The 20,000-nt window shown below is 50.0% G+C and overlaps 1 protein-coding gene across 1 annotated transcript in view; it reads left to right on the forward strand.

Moving 5' to 3' along the window:
• The window catches only part of cdh4 (cadherin 4, type 1, R-cadherin (retinal)), a 172,626-nt gene that overhangs the window by 128,222 nt on the left and 24,404 nt on the right, over positions 1–20,000 (forward strand). Inside the window, exons 7-9 of the mRNA XM_027023334.2 lie at positions 418–562; positions 5,292–5,464; positions 12,879–13,016. Of these exons, the coding sequence (XP_026879135.2) occupies positions 418–562; positions 5,292–5,464; positions 12,879–13,016 (456 nt within the window). The remainder of the gene's footprint in view (positions 1–417; positions 563–5,291; positions 5,465–12,878; positions 13,017–20,000) is intronic.

Raw genomic sequence — 20,000 nt, forward strand, 5'->3', positions numbered from 1 at the left:
TAAAGTATATAAGATGTTAATTACAATGAAAATAACGTATTTATCATGAATGAAGTCAAACTTACTCAGAAAATAAAATAAAAAAGAATCCTTTTTTCTGAGTGTTGTGAGTGGTTTAAAGGAGGGGCTCGCTGTTGTAGCATAAGCTGACCTTCACGTAGCCAAAATAGCGCCTCAGTTCTTCACACTGCAGGCGAACACATGAATTGGCGTCTAACACAAACACAGTACTGTCAGGCGGATTCAATATTTGCAGCAAGGATTATAGTTTTAGTGAGTTCCTGTGTGTGATTTGAGTCAGGCATTTCTGGGGGACATCCTGGAAGGTTCACGTTAACATTGTCATTTACACAATGCTTTATTAATGTGTAACAAGTGTTATAAATGTTTAATTACCCATATTTGCACCTCCTTCAGCTGAGAGCACATGCAGTGGACATCAATGGGAATCAAATGGAGCCTCCTATTGACCTGTACATTTACGTCATCGACATGAATGACAACAGACCAGAGTTCAAGAACCAGGTGTATAACGGCTCAGTCCCGGAGGGTTCCAAACCAGGTACGCCGTAAGAAAGAGGAGGAGGAGGGTGGAGGAAGATGAGAATGATAATGATTGTTTAACGGGATGATGGTGGTGATGAAGTGTTAGTATTTTCCTGTCGTATTTTCCACCTGTCGTGTGGTCTGCGGTCATGAGGCTGAGGGTTCGTCGGCAGGTGCGTCCTACCCAAGTGCGTCCTCTGCCTTATCAGCAGAGAAACTGGCCCACTGGAACCCAACACCCCCCCGCCTTCACAGTTCCAGGCCCTCCGTAGAGAAAATGGGATTCATGACCATAGTGACAGAAGGAGACAAAGAAAGAGAGAAAGACAGAGCTAGAGGGAGGGAGAGTGAAAGACAGAGAGGGAGAAAAAAGACAAGAGGTTAGAGAAGGGTAGAGAGAAAGGGAGGATGAGGGAGAAAGAAAGAGATGTTTATTCTCTTCAGCAGGGTGAGGGTGTGCACCATGCGGGCTAGCCTAGCAGTGCGTGCGCACGGCATTCTCTCTCGCCCCCCCACAATGGACCCTACCACCCATCCATGCTGTTCCTTCAGTCTCAGAACACATGGAGCCATAGTGACGGGTGTTTGGCCACAGTGTTCAGCCACAGTGATAGGCGTTTGACCACAGTGATGGGTGTTAAGCCTCAGTGTTCAGACACAGTGGCAGGTATTTAGCCTCAGTGTTCAGCCACAGTAACGGGTATTTAGCCTTAGTGTTCAGCCACTGTGACTGGCTTTGTCCAGGCTTCCTGTTTCCAGCTGTCCAAAGGGGAAGCCATCAAAAAAATGACCGCACCAAAATAATGTTGTATGATATAAAAGTTTTAGCTGTGCTGGACAGTCATGACCTGAGCTTTAAGCGTTCAGCAAAGAGGCTTACACCCAAGGGACAATCATATCAAAGCCTGTCCAAGGTTTTGTTTGTGAAATTCCCACCTGCTGGAGCGATGCAGATTACAGCACACTGTGTGTGTGTGTGTGTGTGTGTGGGAGGGGGACCTTATCATTCTCCACACATGTATCTGTAGTTATCACTTCAGTCCATCAGCAGAATTCAGCTCTAAATGCCACATGTGGGGTTCCTCTCTTCAGAGGCCCCGTGGTGAGGCTCATGCAGGCGGACTAATTGAGTCGCGTCTGTTCTGGACCCCTGCAGAAGCGATGGTCCAATCACTGAATGCTTATGGTAGCTAATCCAGTTTCACTTCTGCATGGTCGTGCTCGTGATTCAGGCTTTGGCACAAATGCAGTGTGACTCAGTTGCTTTTATTTTGCCTGTTTGATCCGGGCGATGCTGTCCACCCGCTACAGGCTACTGGGTCACCGAAGGCTACAGCGGTTTCATCCTGTTTTGTAGCCAAATAGATTCTGTAAATATGGTTCATTTGGGTGGGGGGGGGGGGGGGGTTGTTGTTGTTGTTTTACTTGTTTATTTGTTTTTACTTATATGTAGAACAAAGCAGCATTGCCAAGCTGTTAAACATAAGACCAAATAAACACAAACCAATGACACACTTTTATTAGATAGATTTGCATAATTTAAAAAAAAGATATTTTTGCATAATTAAAAATAAATTAACAAACGTCCCCGTGGCTTTTACATAAAGTCATTAAACGAGTCGTGTTTTAGTGAGGCAGAGTGTGTGCGTACCGGTAGCACTCAAAATGTGTTTATCCTCTAGAGTGTGCGTTGTATGCATTATTATATATTTATTTATATACATATAATAATAATAATGATAGTAATGTACTTGGAGAAGAAAATCAAGCCAAAAGTCGCAAGACCTTACTAGATTGAGCAGCCACTGGTTGTGCCGTATCCTGTTTGCTTTGCTGAGCGAAGACATGGGGGCTCTCACGTGCACTCTCACGTGGACTGTCACGTGCACTCCTCTAAATGGCCCTCGATACATGGAGTTAAAAGTCCAGGCGCACTGCCTGCACTAAGAGAAGAGCCTGAGAAATTCCAGCTGAGTGCACTCACACACCCAATTTGTCCTCTGCAAGTGGAGTGTTGGGGCATTGGGTTGGGGGGGGTGGCTGTTAGCTGCGTGAGAGAAAGCTTTTCCTCGGCCCGACCGGACAGCGGGCTTTGTTAAGTTCTCCGGAGAAGAGGAAAACGGAGGACTGCAGATGGATGAGAGTGAGAGAAACAAAGAAAAAAGGCTGGGAGAAAGTGACAGAGGGTGAAAAAGAGCAGCGGAGAGATAGAGACGCTAAGAAGTTCCCGTCGGCCTAACGGACACGGGGTGAGCGTCGCCCTGCGGCTCCTTCACCCTGGAGGCAATTTGCCTCGTCACGCTCCTCAAAGCACCTCCCCGCCGCTAGGAGGAAAAGCCCTCTGAAGGCCTTAAATGGCGGAAATGTTGGCGTGGCAGGCAGCGGGAGGGGAACAGCTAAATGGTTTTTGCAGCTCATCAAATTCAGCCATTCGACTGTGAAGAGCTGATACAGTTTATCTTCCCAAAACGAAACTGTACATCCGCAATGGAAATGAGGAGTGTGCGCCTTGCGCGGCAGCGTGCACTTGCCGCGCGCCCTGCTGCTCGTGGAGATACCAGACGAGGGAGAAAGGGTCGTAAAGACCACCGGAGGCGGGGCCGAGAGAGAGACCGCGGGAGGGGCGGGGTTGGAGCGGCGAGCTGTTCTCGCAGCGTCGCTCGTACAGAATCCGGCGGTGCCTGTTTGACGGGGGGGGGGGGGGGGCATGTCACTCCGAAGGTTTCAGGACTCTCTTCCTGTCTGAGCGCTTGATGCCCCTTAACTCGTTTTCTCAATACTGTGTTAAATCGATCGGACGTGTTTGCAACCGGTTTCTGTGTTAAAAGGATGTGTCCTGCACATCCAGACTGTTTGTTTAACCAGCTCACAACACAAGCCTAATGGTTCTCCATGCATATGAGAGAGAGAGAGCGAAAGAGCGAGAGAGAGAGAGAGATGGGGAGGGAGAGAGAGAGAGAGAGAGAGAGAGAGATGGGGAGGGAGAGAGAGAGAGAGAGAGAGAGAGAGATGGAGAGGGAGAGAGAGAGAGAGAGAGAGAGAGATGGAGATAGGGGGAGGAAGAGAGCAGGAGAGAGAGACAGCTGTCCAACCTGCATGTCCATAATGAAAGGAAGAATGTTGAGCTCCACTGATTTAAGTCGAAAAGCAATTACAGCTCTGAATTAGTTTTGGAATTAAAGAGTCGTCTCGAAGGCTCGGAGGTTAACTGTTTCCTGTGTGTTCATCTTTCTCACTTTTTCCCACTAAGAGCGAATAATCCTGTTAAAGAATGTGACTCATTGAAAATTGAATGTAACATTTGACATGCAATTCAGTTCTCTCTCTCTTTCTCTCTCTCCCTCTGCCCTTTCTCTCTTTCTCCCTCTCTGCCCTCTCTCTCTCTCTCTCTCTCTCTCTCTCTCTCTCCCTCATTTTGGCTTATACAATTTGACAAGTAATCAGGCAGTTCTCTACCCTTTCATTTTCCCGTGTTCTGCCTGTGCTTGTTCAAATATTGATGGTGCCCTATCGGTTGAGGGCATAATTGTTTTTTTTTTTCCACTTTCTGTCTTTTTTCTTGCTCTGTCTTTGGCCTCTCCCTCCTCCTAGTCTTGGTGACAGCTACTGTTCTGAAAATTAATGAAGTTTGAAATAAAGCCTGCGGCTCCAATTATCCCCTCACTGACGTGTTTTCAGTAAAATGCTGCCACTGTCTTCTGGTATCTTGTTTTACCAGAGCCGATGTTTCCTGTGGAAATGCCGTCATTTTTTTCAAAGTTCCAGTCGGGATCTGCCAAAACAGTGTCACAGATGCCATAGTACTCAACGGATTAATCACGCAAGAATTTTATGAGATCTTTATTATGAGCTGGCGAGATTTTGAGGGATTACCGACATAGCAGTTACTGCAGCTCAGGCCTAAACCTGACTTTTCATACCAGCTGGTAAATACACACTCTGACCAATTTGCCAATCTTACCAATCTGCAAAAATGATACAAAACTTCTAGACAGCAAGCAATGCTGCGCTTTTGTTCTTGTTGTGGTCGGGAATGGCATTAACGGAGAGTGACAGAGTGACATTTCACCCGTGTGGGGAAAGTATGACGAGGTCTGTCGCTCCGTGTGGTGTGTGGCACAGTCACGGCTGACCTAACACCTGAGACGAGACGACGAGCTCGTTGAAATTGATAATCATGTTAAAGTCCACAAAGTCCTCCACACACACACACACACACACACACACACACACACACATACGAGCGTAATGCTGTGCTTACTATAGCAAAGGACAATAGTAGTTGTATTATTAAACCTAGCAGGAATGCAGTAAGGTGTATTGACTGATGCTCCCTCATCCCCCTACAAAGAAAGTACACAGCAGGCATGTTGTATAGAATGTATTATACCCCCTGGAGCATAGGAGTGTTCTCATATATATACTGCTGTGCTGGAGTGTGTGTCTGTCTGGCTAACTACCTCAGTTTAAGGCTGAATTGGGCAGAATCCAAAAGAACTGATTCAACAGACTACTACTGTAAACAGAGTGGAGAGGGGAGGAGAGGAATGGCCTGTGTGTGTGTGTGTGTGTGTGTGTGTGTGTGTGTGTGTGTGTGTGTGTGTGTGTGTGTGTGAGTGTGTGCTTAGAGATTAGTCATCTTTGCATTACAAACACACACACAAACACAATGACAAAGAAACAAGAAAAAGGAGGAAATCATCTTGACAGTGATTCACTGCATGTGCGTGTGTGTGTCTTTCCAGGCACGTCGGTGATGCGCGTGACGGCGTTCGATGCTGATGACAGCACCATGCCGAATGGCCTGGTGCACTACCGCATCCTGAACCAGAGCCCGCACACACCCATCCCCAATATGTTCACCATCAACGGCGTGACGGGCGAGATCAGCAGCATTGCAGCGGGTCTCGACCGGGAGGTCAGCACCTCCTCTGCCGCTGTCTCACACTCGCCATCCTCACTGCCAAAGACTTTGTGAATGTGTGCGGCATGTATATATGTGTTGGTGCGTGTGAATGTGTGGGCCAAATCAGTGGTGAGGTCTTGTCTGCTTGTTGTCTTTTTCTTTGGTTTTGTGTCTTAAGGGGTTTGGCCTGAGGCAGAGTCTCACTGTAGCCATGAGACCTGCTTTAATAATGCTGTCTGGAACACACACGTTAGGAGTCAGGTTACACACACGTTAGGGGTCAGCATACTCTGTTAATCTCTCACTCCCCTCTCACACTCCTCTCACTCTCCTCTCACGCCCCTCTCACTCTCCTCTCCTCTCACTCTCCTCTCACTCCCCTCTCACACTCCTCTCACTCCCCTCTCACTCTCCTCTCACTCTCCTCTCACTCTCCTCTCACTTCCCTCTCACTCTGGGTCTCCTCCCTTTCTTTCTGTCTGCATGTCCCTCACACCCACACAGGCGTACACAGTCAGGCGAGGTTTCCCTGAACCTCCCTGCGCTGTGTTAACGTCTCCCTCACACCCACACAGGCGTACACAGTCAGGCGAGGCTTCCCTGAACCTCCCTGCGCTGTGTTAACGTCTCCCTCACACCCACACAGGCGTACACAGTCAGGCGAGGTTTCCCTGAACCTCCCTGCGCTGTGTTAACGTCTCCCTCACACCCACACAGGCGTACACAGTCAGGCGAGGCTTCCCTGAACCTCCCTGCGCTGTGTTAACGTCTCCCTCACACCCACACAGGCGTACACAGTCAGGCGAGGTTTCCCTGAACCTCCCTGCGCTGTGTTAACGTCTCCCTCACACCCACACAGGCGTACACAGTCAGGCGAGGTTTCCCTGAACCTCCCTGCGCTGTGTTAACGTCTCCCTCACACCCACACAGGCGTACACAGTCAGGCGAGGTTTCCCTGAACCTCCCTGCGCTGTGTTAACGTCTCCCTCACACCCACACAGGCGTACACAGTCAGGCGAGGTTTCCCTGAACCTCCCTGCGCTGTGTTAACGTCTCCCTCACACCCACACAGGCGTACACAGTCAGGCGAGGTTTCCCTGAACCTCCCTGCGCTGTGTTAACGTCTCCCTCACACCCACACAGGCGTACACAGTCAGGCGAGGTTTCCCTGAACCTCCCTGCGCTGTGTTAACGTCTCCCTCACACCCACACAGGCGTACACAGTCAGGCGAGGTTTCCCTGAACCTCCCTGCGCTGTGTTAACGTCTCCCTCACACCCACACAGGCGTACACAGTCAGGCGAGGTTTCCCTGAACCTCCCTGCGCTGTGTTAACGTCTCCCTCACACCCACACAGGCGTACACAGTCAGGCGAGGTTTCCCTGAACCTCCCTGCGCTGTGTTAACGTCTCCCTCACACCCACACAGGCGTACACAGTCAGGCGAGGTTTCCCTGAACCTCCCTGCGCTGTGTTAACGTCTCCCTCACACCCACACAGGCGTACACAGTCAGGCGAGGTTTCCCTGAACCTCCCTGCGCTGTGTTAACGTCTCCCTCACACCCACACAGGCGTACACAGTCAGGCGAGGTTTCCCTGAACCTCCCTGCGCTGTGTTAACGTCTCCCTCACACCCACACAGGCGTACACAGTCAGGCGAGGCTTCCCTGAACCTCCCTGCGCTGTGTTAACGTCTCCCTCACACCCACACAGGCGTACACAGTCAGGCGAGGCTTCCCTGAACCTCCCTGCGCTGTGTTAACGTCTCCCTCACACCCACACAGGCGTACACAGTCAGGCGAGGTTTCCCTGAACCTCCCTGCGCTGTGTTAACGTCTCCCTCACACCCACACAGGCGTACACAGTCAGGCGAGGTTTCCCTGAACCTTGCTGTGCTGAGCTAATAAGTGAGGTCATGCAGGGGTCACAGGGAGTCACATAGGAGAACACAACAAGCGCACAGATGAGTCTTCCTGCTTTTCTTCTGTTTCTCCTGCCTTTATGCAGGGGCTGTATCTCTCTCTTTCGCTTTCAATCTCATTCTCTCTCTCTCATTTCTGCTGTGACCACACTGGTCAATATCCACACACTGATCATATCTGAGGGCTATCTTCCAGGTGAGCTCTATCGATTTAATATTAGCAACAGAAAGGCATTAAAGGTGTTATCACTGTGTGCTCTTGCTTGTTTGGTTGACGGAGCAAGTGAGAGCGGATAAGGGCCTGCAGAGTGCTGCTACGGGGGGATCCGGAAATGTCCGTGGTTGTGCTCTACCTGACCGGGCCAAGGGAGGGCTCGAGCGCAGCAGAGAAAGCACGCAAATACGCAGCGTGTGAGGTCTATGGGTTCCAGCTAACAGCAGTGTGTGTGATGTCTGTGGGTTCTAGCTAACAGCAGTGTGTGTGGGGTCTGTGGGTTCTAGTTAACAGCAGTGGCCATTGAGCAGAGTTACTGTAAGCAGGTCTTGGTTGGTGGTTGTTGGTAACCAAAGGTATCTCAATGAAGCAAACAGAGGATGTGATGTCACAACATGCGGCACTAAACAAGACCAACAGGACAGGGTGCATTGAAAACAACAAAAAAAGTTCTGATTTTGACCACGTCGTGCTGCGTTTCCAAACGTTAAATACAGTTTTTAAGATACTTTTTTAAGATACTTTGGCTCAATTGTAAATTTGTGTGAATGCTAAGCAAACCAGGACTAAAATGTAACAATGTAGCATTTTCTTGTTCGGTCCAGACAAAGCAACCCGAACGGCAAGTGTGAACACACCCTTAGAGGTGAGCAGCAGTATCTAGGACTGAATGTGTGTAATGGAGGTCTAGGTCAGGGTTTCCTGCATACACGAATAATCTGTCCATCCATGTCAGCACAGCAGTATGCTGGGAGTCTACAGTATGTAGGTCTGCTTGCAGCAGCAGGCCGATGCCCTGTGCTTATGATGCAGGCGAAAACACACAGCCATTAATCACTCTGCATCCCACCTGTGCGCCAGCCACAAAACTAGGGCGCACCTGCGTTTTTACATCAGGTAATACACACACACTCTCACAAAGGGTTCCAAGTGAATCGCGCACACACACACACACACACACACACACACACACACACACACACACACACACACACACACACTCACACAGAGGAAGGACTGAAGGATGAAGTCTATGTGCTGCTCTGCTCCAGGCTGGAGCATGGTACCATGACCCTGTGACCCCGTGACCTGCCGCAGTACCGGCTTGGGTCTGGTCGGCCGTGCCTGACGGCTTCACAGGCCGGACCAGTAGAGCTGGCCCTTTGCCCGAGTTCCGTTTAATCAAGAGCTGTGGAAACGTGGACATGCTCGCCGCTTGGCATCCTGTCAGATGGTGTGTTATGGCATGCTGATGTAGAGAGCAGTTTATCACCATAGTCACACTTTCACACGCTCTCTCTCTCACACACACACGCATCATCATCGTCGTCGTCATCAGGAGGTTAAAGCTCTCTCATCAATTGCACTTGCCTAATTGGAATATTTATGCTGTAATTAGCAGGGTGAGAATGTCCTGCACCGTCAGGCTCAGCTACTGGGACAGGCTCTTCCCTCCTGTCGTCCCGGACTGGCCAGGGCTGCATACCAATGAACGCTCTCCCACAGAGAGTGTTCCAGCCACCCTGCTTTCGCACACCCTCCTCCCCAACACGCTGTCCCATGCTGGTTCTCACACCTGCGCACACAAGTGCACGTGTAGGGTTGCATGCATGCATGCAGGTACCTCCACCTTTATGTACTCCACCTCCAGGTGTCTCCACCTCCAGCTCCAATCAAATGCACCGCAGCCGGCTACTCAGGTCCGGGCTTCGGGTCCGTGTAGAGCAGGTTGTGCTAGATTAGGGTCGGAGGTAGAAAGTCTGGTCACATGATCACAGATACCGGCATCTCAGTGGCATGGCTGATTGTGGATTGATTGTTGATTGATATTGCATTTTGATGCCAGCCTCTTTACAGCTAGAAGACTGGGTGTACAGGCAGACTGGGTGATATGGATACTGCTTGGCGTGGTAGCAGACTGGGTGTATAGGCAGACTGGGTGATATGGTTACTGGTTGGAGTGGTAGCAGACTGGGTGTATAGGCAGACTGGGTGATATGGTTATTGGTTGGAGTGGTAGCAGACTGGGTGTATAGGCAGACTGGGTGATATGGTTACTGGTTGGAGTGGTAGAAGACTGGGTGTATAGGCAGATTGGGTGATATGGTTACTGGTTGGCGTGGTAGCAGACTGGGTGTATAGGCAGACTGGGTGATATGGTTACTGGTTGGCGTGGTAGCAGACTGTGTGTATAGGCAGACTGGGTGATATGGTTATTGGTTGGCGTGGTAGCAGACTGGGTGTATAGGCAGACTGGGTGATATGGTTACTGGTTGGCGTGGTAACAGACTGTGTGTATAGGCAGACTGGGTGATATGGTTATTGGTTGGAGTGGTAGAAGACTGGGTGTATAGGCAGACTGGGTGATATGGATACTGGTTGGAGTGGTAGCAGACTGGGTGATATGGTTACTGGTTGGAGTGGTAGCAGACTGGGTGTATAGGCAGACTGGGTGATATGGTTACTGGTTGGAGTGGTAGAAGACTGGGTGTATAGACAGACTGGGTGATATGGTTATTGGTTGGAGTGGTAGAAGACTGGGTGTATAGGCAGACTGGGTGATATGGTTACTGGTTGGCGTGGTAGCAGACTGGGTGTATAGGCAGACTGGGTGATATGGTTACTGGTTGGAGTGGTAGAAGACTGGGTGTATAGGCAGACTGGGTGATATGGTTACTGGTTGGAGTGGTAGCAGACTGGGTGATATGGTTACTGGTTGGAGTGGTAGCAGACTGGGTGATATGGTTACTGGAGTGGTCATAAAGTGGTCGTATCATTACCCACTGGGACTAATTTCCTTGTGTTGTTATATGAGTGCTGTCTGTGTTCTCTCCTACTCAGGTCCTAGTAGGAGATAAGAGGTTTGTTTTGCTGTTAGATTTATTTCCTTTTAGCTAGTCTAGGCTGTGTGTGTGTGGGTGTGTGTGTGGGTGTGTGTGTGGGTGTGTGTGGGGGTGTGTAGGGGTGTGTGTGTGCTTGGCTGCTAGTGTCAAGTCGGGGTTAGCACATGTCCACTCTGCCATGCCTGATTAAGGAATCGATCAAGTGTGTGTGTGCAGGTGTGTGTGTGTGTGTGAGAGAGAGAGAGAGAGACTGTCAGTGGGTATGAGTAGAGGAAAATCAACACTCTCCTGTGGATTGTGTCTTCCTCTCGTCTTCTCTCGCCTCTCCGGATCTGAGAGGTGAAAACAGGTCAGGATCTACTGGGCTGTGAAAGGTTCTTCATAACAGTTGACCTGAGTGAGTGTGTGCGTGTGTGTGTGTGTGTGTGTGTGTGTGTGTGTGTGTGTGTGTGTGTGTGTGTGTGTGTGTGTGTGTGTATGTATGTATGTGTGTGTGTGTGTGTGTGTGTGTGTATGTGTGTGTGTGTGTATGTATGTGTGTGTGTGTGTGTGTGTGTGTGTGTGTGTATGTATGTGTGTGTGTGTGTGTGCGTGTTTGTCTGCGTGGTGTTCCTGTGTGTATCTACATGTGGGAGTGCTAGTAAATGTAAATGTGTGGGTAGGTGTGTGTGTGTGTGTGTGTGTGTGTGTGTGTATGATCAGTGTGAGGCAGCAGTTCATTTCCCTTCAGGCCCTGCAGGCGAGTGTGTGTGTGAAAAAAGTCGTTTGGTGTAACCCTGCGTGTTTTCTTTAATCACGCGCTCTGCCCACCGCTGCCTTTCACTGCTGCTTTTGAAAACGCCGATTGTGGATTAATTACGCTGTGATTAGTTTCAGCCTTTCACTGCACCACGTCAGGGAGCCGCTATTGATATTTCATTATGTGAGTCGTAAAAGGCTGCTGGGTATTGGCGAGGCACAGCACCAGACTGGGCTACTGCATGTGTGTGTGTGCTGGGTTAACGGGGTGGGGGGCGGATGGAGCTACTACACTAGAGTGTGTGTGTGTGTGTGTGTGTGTGTGTGCTGGGTTAACGAGCGGGGAGACGGAACTACTGCATTAGTGTAAGTGTGTGTGCGCTGGGTTAACAAAGTGCTGTGCTGGACTGAGGTCCTGCATTAGCATTTGCACGTGCTGGGTTAATGAGGGGCGGGGCCAGACCAAGCTACTGCATTAGCATGTGCGTGCTGGGTTAATAAGGGGCGGGGCCAGACCGAGCTACTGCATTAGCATATGCGTGCTGGGTTAATGAGGGGCAGGGTCAGACCGAGCTACTGCATTAGCATGTGCGTGCTTGGTTAATGAGGGGCGGGGCCAGACCGAGCTACTGTATTAGCATATGCGTGCTGGGTTAATGAGGGGCAGGGTCAGAAAGGAGCTACTGCATTAGCATGTGCATGCTTGGTTAATGAGGGGCGGGGTCAGACTGAACTACTGCATTAGCATGTGCGTGCTGGGTTAACGAGGGGCGGGGCCAGATTGAGCTCACGCATTAGCATGTGCGTGCTGGGTTAACGAGGGGTGGGGCCAGATTGAGCGATTGCATTAGCATGTGCGTGTGCTGGGTTAACGAGGGGCGGGGCCAGATCGAGCGATTGCATTAGCATGTGCACGTGCTGGGTTAACGAGGGGCGGGACACAGGGGACTAAAGGAACCTCTGAAGAGCCTCAGACATGAAGTGCTCTACTGGAGTTGGGTGGGAGGGGCATGTTTGTGTGTGCAAGTGGGTGTGTATGCTCATACGTTTACATGTGTGTGTGTGTGTGTGTGCGTACGTATGGCTCCTGTCCACACTCATTTTGCCCCGTCCTTGACACACCTGCCTGCTTTTCACACAACGGCAGCCTTTAGCTAACAGGATTAATGAGGCAAGTGCTGAGAGACACTTTGAGCAGGGCTTAGTTCTCTGCCTCCGCCTAGTGTGGACTCACTCCGGGCAGTGAAGAGCAACGATGTTCAGCACCATGGACAGCGCCCGGCTTTGGCCTAGATGTCATAGGACAGCTTCCACATTATTTTTATTGTGTCTAGGACCGTAATAAAAAAGGTGAATAAAACTGTGTACGTCTGTGTGGGAATGAAAAAACTTTTTTTCTCTTGGGTGAAGATTTTTTCGCTAGATGTGCGTTACTTTTAATTCAGTCAGTTACTTCTCAGCATTTATCTCCAAAGGGAGGAAATGTGTTTTGCTAGTGCATATTACAATGGACAAGAAAGACAATAAGATGCAGTCGCAATAAGATTATATCACAACAGCTGCACAAAATAAAACAAAAAAAAACAATGAAATCCAGTTTTAAATCCCAATGAATACTGTGTTTGTGTGTGTGAGGGAGAGGGGGAGGCACATGGGGAATAATTATATGTTATTTTGCTCTTGTATGATTTTCTTCTCTGTGTCGTCTGCAGAAAGTGTCCCAGTACACACTCATAGTGCAGGCCACAGACATGGAGGGCAGTCTCAACTTTGGCCTGTCCAACACGGCAACGGCCCTCATCACCATCACCGACATCAACGACAACCCCCCGGAGCTCGATGCCAAAACGGTGAGGTGAACACACACACGTGCCACCGTCGGGGTTGGGGTGGAGGTGAACACACACACGTGCCACCGTCGGGGAGGTGAACACACACACGTGCCACCGTCGGGGTTGGGGTGGAGGTGAACACACACACGTGCCACCGTCGGGGAGGTGAACACACACACGTGCCACCGTCGGGGTTGGGGTGGAGGTGAACACACACACGTGCCACCGTCGGGGAGGTGAACACACACACGTACCACCGTCGGGGTTCGGGGTGGAGGCTGACACACGCGTGTGCACAGGTTTGACTCCTGGCCTAAAGCGTGATGTTCTCAAGCTGTTTGCTCGGAGCAGCGGTGCATCACACTGTCAGAGTGAGAGATGGAGAGATGGAGGAACAGGACTGAGTAAACAGCAACAGACACACGTGTAGGAGGCAATGTAGGACCGAGAGAGGCTTGGAACTGAGAGAGCTAACAGACCATATTGTTTCTCTACTGTCTGTCTCGTGCTCACTTTCTCTCTCTCTCTCTCTCTCTCTCTCTCTCTCTCTTTCTCCATATGATTTTGTGCGCGTTCCGGTACAGCCTGAGGTGCCTGTGGTTTTTCTGCATTCCTCCCATTCCTCACTCACTCACTCTCTTTCACTCTCTCTCTCTCTCTCTCTTCTCCCACTTTCACACACATCACTCCTGGCCTTCTTTTCACCATGTTTGTTTCTGTCAGCCTTCATCTCCCTCTCGTTCTCTCTCACCCTGTTTTATCATCCATCTCTCTCTCTCTCTCTCTCTCTCTCTCTCTCTCTCTCCCTCCTCCTTTTTCCCTTCACTCTCTGCCTATCCATTTTCTTGGGTCATTTAGCATCCCCTGCCTGACTTGTCTTGCACCCCCGCTCTCTCACACTCTCTGACTGTAACGCTCCTTCACTAATATCCAGGGGTGTTTTTATTTTTATTACGCGCTGTTTTTGCCGTCATATGATTTTAAACGATTTTTACCTTATTTGTTTACCTGCGTTTCTTAAATGCAGACTTCTCGTCACTAACAAGCGCAGCTGGCGGCTCGTCAGCACAAACGCGATGACAGGAGGCTAGCATCGAGCGGTTCGGAGGCGGACGCGTGTGCGGAGAAGAGCGAGATTTATTATGGGCAAATCCAAAATCAGAGTCGTTGTAGCAGTCCGGGGTCATGGAGCCAACACAGAGAGCACGGGGATACATGATTAAACAAACAAAACACGCCAAGGCAAACAGGGGAAGCAGGCTATAACAAAGGCTAGGAAACATGAAGGCTAGGATAAACACAAAGGCATGGAGTACCTTTCAAATAAACATGCAATGAACCGCATCAACACTGGGAACACCACGGGGTTTAAATACATGAACTTAACAAGGTAGAAATGAGGGACAGGTGTAAGGAATCAAACAGGGGGGCGGAGAAAACAAAACTATGGCATGGAAGTAAAATAACACAAGACAGGTGTGACGTTCGGAGGGTTTAAGCAGGATGTGGGAACGAGGCACGTTCACACAGAAGTTTATTACAACACTTAACCACGAGACGTAGCACGCAGGCTATAGTTTCACACACTGACACCCTCAAGGATAAGACACCAGACATATACACGCATGACAATTACACACAACAAGGATCAGGTGAACGACACGATAGGGCGTGGGAATACACACACACACACACACACACACACACACAACCCGCCACGGGCCAGCGCGAGCAGGGTAGCAAGGGAAGGACAGAGACCAGGATGATGACGGACACAGAGACACACACACTAACAGGCACAGACACCAAGTGACCGGTACATTCAACGTAATCGGGACAGACACGGTAACAGGGACAGGCGCATGAACAACACCACACGCATTCAATAGTCCAGGGAAGGGGGAAGGAACTCCAGCCAGTCCCCCAGTCGTTGGCCGTGTTCCTGTTTCCGGTGCAGGCACTGGTGCCACTGCCTTTTTGCCTCCACGAGGCTTAGGCGTAGGTGCATGCGCTCTGCGGCCCTTCGCCTTAGGTGGAGAAGTGTCCTCCTCTGACGACGATGCCTCCGCGCTAGCCACCCGGGGCGGCGTGCCCTGGGCGGAGCCTTAGGCAGAGCCTTGGGTGCTGGGAGCTCATCGTTGTCAGAGCCTTTAGCGTCTCCGTGGGAGGGAAGGTCCCTTTGAGGGTCCTCTGATTATGGGGAGAAAGAGGAGAAAGGGGAGTGTCCATTGTCCATTGGAGTGTCCTCCATATGATCGGACCCCATGTCTGACCGCAGACTGACGTCGCTAAACTCCCCTTTCTCTCCTTAATCAGTGTGGCCCCAATAATCGTCCAGGCAGGGGTCGTAGGACCCAGCGGATTCCACCTCTGAGTGCCGGTTCTCATAGGCCGGCTGGTCTCCATAGGACTCCGCAGAGTCCGAATTTTGGGGGGCCCCCCCAAAATTGTCCAGCGGGTTCCTCCCTCTTTGTGGATCCATGGAGCGAGGCTAGGATGAGGGAAGGTCTCTACGCGGGATAGTAGAAGTTCTTGGAGTCCGACTCCGAGGACTGGAAATCGTTATACCAGTCCCGGTCGCCAGACGTGGTTCTGTACGACTCCCCTGCTTCCGCACCTGGACCACTCTCACCTGGACTACACTCACCTGGACTACACTCACCTGGACCACTCTCTCCTGGACCACGCTCTCCTGGACCACTCTCACCTGGACCACTCTCACCTGGACCACTCTCACCTGGACTACACTCACCTGGACTACACTCACCTGGACCATGCTCTCCTGGACCACGCTCTCCTGGACCACAAGACGTAGTACGCAGGCTATAGTTTCACACACCGACAACCTCAACGATAAGAAACGCGACTTATATACACAAATGACAATTACACACAACAAGGATCAGGTGAACGACACGAGAGGGCGTGGCAATACGGACACACACACACACACACACGGAGACGTTTGGGGGGGGGGGCGTACCGTGACAACAGGGAAGACATTGAACACGGAAGCTGGGGGGGACTAATTATATTTTTAACACGGGCCAAGTCCATCTCCAGCGTCCCTAAAATTTAACCAGAAGGCCACGTAAGCGGCTTTTCCTGTAATTGCATTTTTCATAGTCCACTCTCCAAAAGGAGAAGTGCGGCATGTGAGTGATGGATGTGGTAGGTGGCTGATTGGCTCAGCACGCCGCTGGGCTGTTGGGGCGGGGGTTGGACCGGCCCATCACTGCTGAGCTGGAGCTGAGGGTGGTGGGCGTAGGCAGACAGCAGGGTGACGGCTGCCGCAGAGCCTCTGATGGGGGAGTTAAACATCTGGGAGTCCAAAACGGCTCTCAGACTTTCATGGGTAACTATTCCACTTAGACAGCCACATCCAGCCGCCTCCTCCGCCCAAGTCAGAAGCAGAAACAGAAACTGACATGTCATTCCAACACTCCGAAGCTCTAGAGCTGGCGCTGTGCCCTAGATCTGCGTTCTAACCCCAGATTGAAGCCCTAGATCTGTGCTCTGGATCACTGCTCTAGATCAGTGCTCTAGCAATTCTGGAGTTAAGCTCTAGCTATTAAGCTCTAGCTAAGCTCTAGCTGGAGTTAAGCTCTAAGCTCTAGCTCTAGCTACCCCTCTCCACTGTACCTCCATCACTGTACCTCCACCACTGTACCTCCACCAGTGCTGAGACTCTCTCCAGCTCCCAGTGGGTGTCACTCCAGCGCTGGAGCATCGGCGAGCTGCACTTGCTCGGGCGTGTGAAGGGCGGAGGTCCCTGCAGCTCTCAGTAAAAATATGTTTTGTCTTGCTGTGCCAATAGCGCAGAGGATGAAAGCAGAAGGATACGCACACGCATGCACGTACACACACGTACTACACATACACACACACACACAGCGAGAGCGAGAGAGATTATTACTAACATTATTGCCATTATTGTTATCAATGCTGTTTTTGCCATTATTACAATCTCATCATTTGGTTGCCAGTGCCTGTTTTTTTTTTTTTTGTTTTTTTTAAGCAAGACTAAATGAAAGTGAAATTAAAGGTGCCTGAGAGACATAAAAAAAGAACAAGAGAAGAAGAGAGAAAGCACTAGTCTCTTTACAGCCTGTCTTTTCTCAGAGAAAATTAGGCAATCATTCACTCCAGCGCACTCCATCTCCGAGAGACAGGGAGAGTGAGAAAAAAGGGAAGCGGCTGAGACGAACAGGCGGAAGTCGTGCCACTGTGTGTGTGTTGAAGTGGATAAACATCTTCTGCTAGGTTAAAGAAATACAACACGCCAAAAACGCCGAGCAAAGGGACCGGCTGGTGTGACGGCGTTTACAACCTCCACTGGGTTTCTTTCAGAATGAACGTTAGCTTTGTCACAGTAGCACCATGGTCACTTCACTCTGGAGATACAGACAACAGCATATTACAAAAACCCTCAATCGAACTGCTGTGCATTTTCCTCCTAGTACCACAATGGCATAGTAAAGACTGCTGGAAAGAAACTCACCCACCCACCCATCCACCCTTTTTCTTTTCTCTCTCTCTCTTTCTCTCTCTCTCTCTCGCTGTCATCTCTTTCTCTCGCGCTCTCTCTCTCTCGTCCCTACATTCGCATGAGGAGAGAAAGCACCGTGGAGATGATCCATGAGTATTTGCATATGATTATAGCCTGTAAGATGAACGTCTTTCCTTGGGAGATGCAGAGAAACGTAGGCAAGCTAATTAGGCAAAACTGCGTGAGCAGATGTAAACCAAGCAGACGTATTAGCTCCAATTTTGAAGAAACCAACGTGTTTTTATTCATTTCAGATGAGGTTGCGCACTGAGCTACAAGAATGAGCACTCCTTGTTCCAGCTTGTTAACACACACACAGTCCAACACACACACTGTCTTTTAGTGAGATGATAATGGTGATGATGATGATAATGTTGATGATAATGATGATTCATAATGTTTTTCGCTATCACAGGATCTGCCTGCCGATTTCAGTATTTTTAAATTGCAGAAATAGGTTAGTGCACAGATAGAACCACCCCCCCTGTGGTAGATAGAACCAACCCACCACCCCCCTCCCCCCTGGTTAGACGGAGCCACCCCCCTGTTGTAGATAATATCATCACCCCCCCCCCCCCCCCCACACCCACACACACCCACACACACACACACACACCCACACACCCACACACACCCTGGGGTAGATAGAACCACCTCCGGCATATCACTGTAGTATTGATTATAGATAATAATAATCTTGATTACATAGCAATGAACATACAGCATTTATCTGATATAATCCTGCCAAAACAATAGACTGTTCAGTCTAATCTTACTTGCAGAATGTTACTTACGGTATTAATGAGCAACTTTCTAGCAGTAATTAACTTAGAAAAAGTAATGATTAGCATAACGTTTTCAGTTGCCCTGAAATATTTATGAGTGGGTCTTTAATTCTTATTTTAATAATCAGTTGTTGTTTTTTTTTATCTGCATATCATCAAACCAGATCAGATATTTATGTATTAATTATTAAGCATCAAGCATTACCAATGACTTTTTACTCACATGGGAAGAAAATGACTAAACTTTCTCTGTAGAAAAGTGAGGCATGATGAAAAAGGGTAAGATAGAGAGAGAGAGAGAGAGAGAGAGAGAGAGAGAGAGAGAGAGAGAGAGAGAAAGAAATGGGGGGGGGACGACTCAAGCACCTGTCACTTGTATGCTTGCTTGTCTGTGATTGGTGGCATTCTGTCCAGGAGGATCGAATGTGATTACTATCAGTGGTGAGCATGAAAAATGAACTGTTTTTATCTCTGTCCCTCTCATACACACAGAGAGAGAGAGAGAGAGAGAGAGAGAGAGAGAGAGAGAGAGAGAGAGAGAGAGAGCTAGGAGAGTAAGCGTGCCGCTAATATCCTAGCTAGCTACGTTAATAGTTAAGTGGGGAGCACTGAACACCAGGAGATGGTGCTGGGCGTTGTTCTCTCTCACTGAACACCAGGAGATGGTGCTGGGCGTCGTTCTCTCTCACTGAACACCAGGAGATGGTGCTGGGCTTCGTTCTCTCTCACTGAACACCAGGAGATGGTGCTGGGCGTTGTTCTCTCTCACTGAACACCAGGAGATGATGCTGGGCGTCGTTCTCTCTTACTGAACACCAGGAGATGATGCTGGGCGTCGTTCTCTCTCACTGAACACCAGGAGATGATGCTGGGGGTCGTTTTCTCTCACTGAACACCAGGAGATGGTGCTTGGCGTTGTTCTCTCTCACTGAACACCAGGAGATGGTACTGGGCGTCGTTCTCTCTCACTGAACACCAGGAGATGATGCTGGGCGTCGTTCTCTCTCACTGAACACCAGGAGATGATGCTGGGGGTCGTTTTCTCTCACTGAACACCAGGAGATGGTGCTTGGCGTTGTTCTCTCTCACTGAACACCAGGAGATGGTACTGGGCGTCGTTCTCTCTCACTGAACACCAGGAGATGATGCTGGGCGTCGTTCTCTCTCACTGAACACCAGGAGATGATGCTGGGCGTCGTTCTCTCTCACTGAACACCAGGAGATGATGCTGGGCGGCGTTCTCTCTCACTGAACACCAGGAGATGATGCTGGGCGGCGTTCTCTCTCACTGAACACCAGGAGATGATGCTGGGCATCGTTTTCTCTCACTGAACACTAGGAGATGGTGGTTGGCGTTGTTCTATCTCACTGAACACCAGGAGATGGTGCTGGGCATCGTTCTCTCTCACTGAACACCAGGAGATGGTGCTGGGCTTTGCTCTCTCTCACTGAACACCAGGAGATGGTGCTGGGCGTCGTTCTCTCTCAGTGAACACCAGGAGATGGTGCTGGGCTTTGCTCTCTCTCACTGAACACCAGGAGATGGTGCTGGGCGTCGTTCTCTCTCAATGAACACCAGGAGATGGTGCTTGGCGTCGTTCTCTCTCACTGAACACCAGGAGATGGTGCTGGGCGTCATTCTCTCTCACTGAACACCAGGAGATGGTG

Source organism: Electrophorus electricus, chromosome 20 (assembly GCF_013358815.1).
Source record: "Electrophorus electricus isolate fEleEle1 chromosome 20, fEleEle1.pri, whole genome shotgun sequence".
Taxonomy (NCBI): domain Eukaryota; kingdom Metazoa; phylum Chordata; class Actinopteri; order Gymnotiformes; family Gymnotidae; genus Electrophorus; species Electrophorus electricus.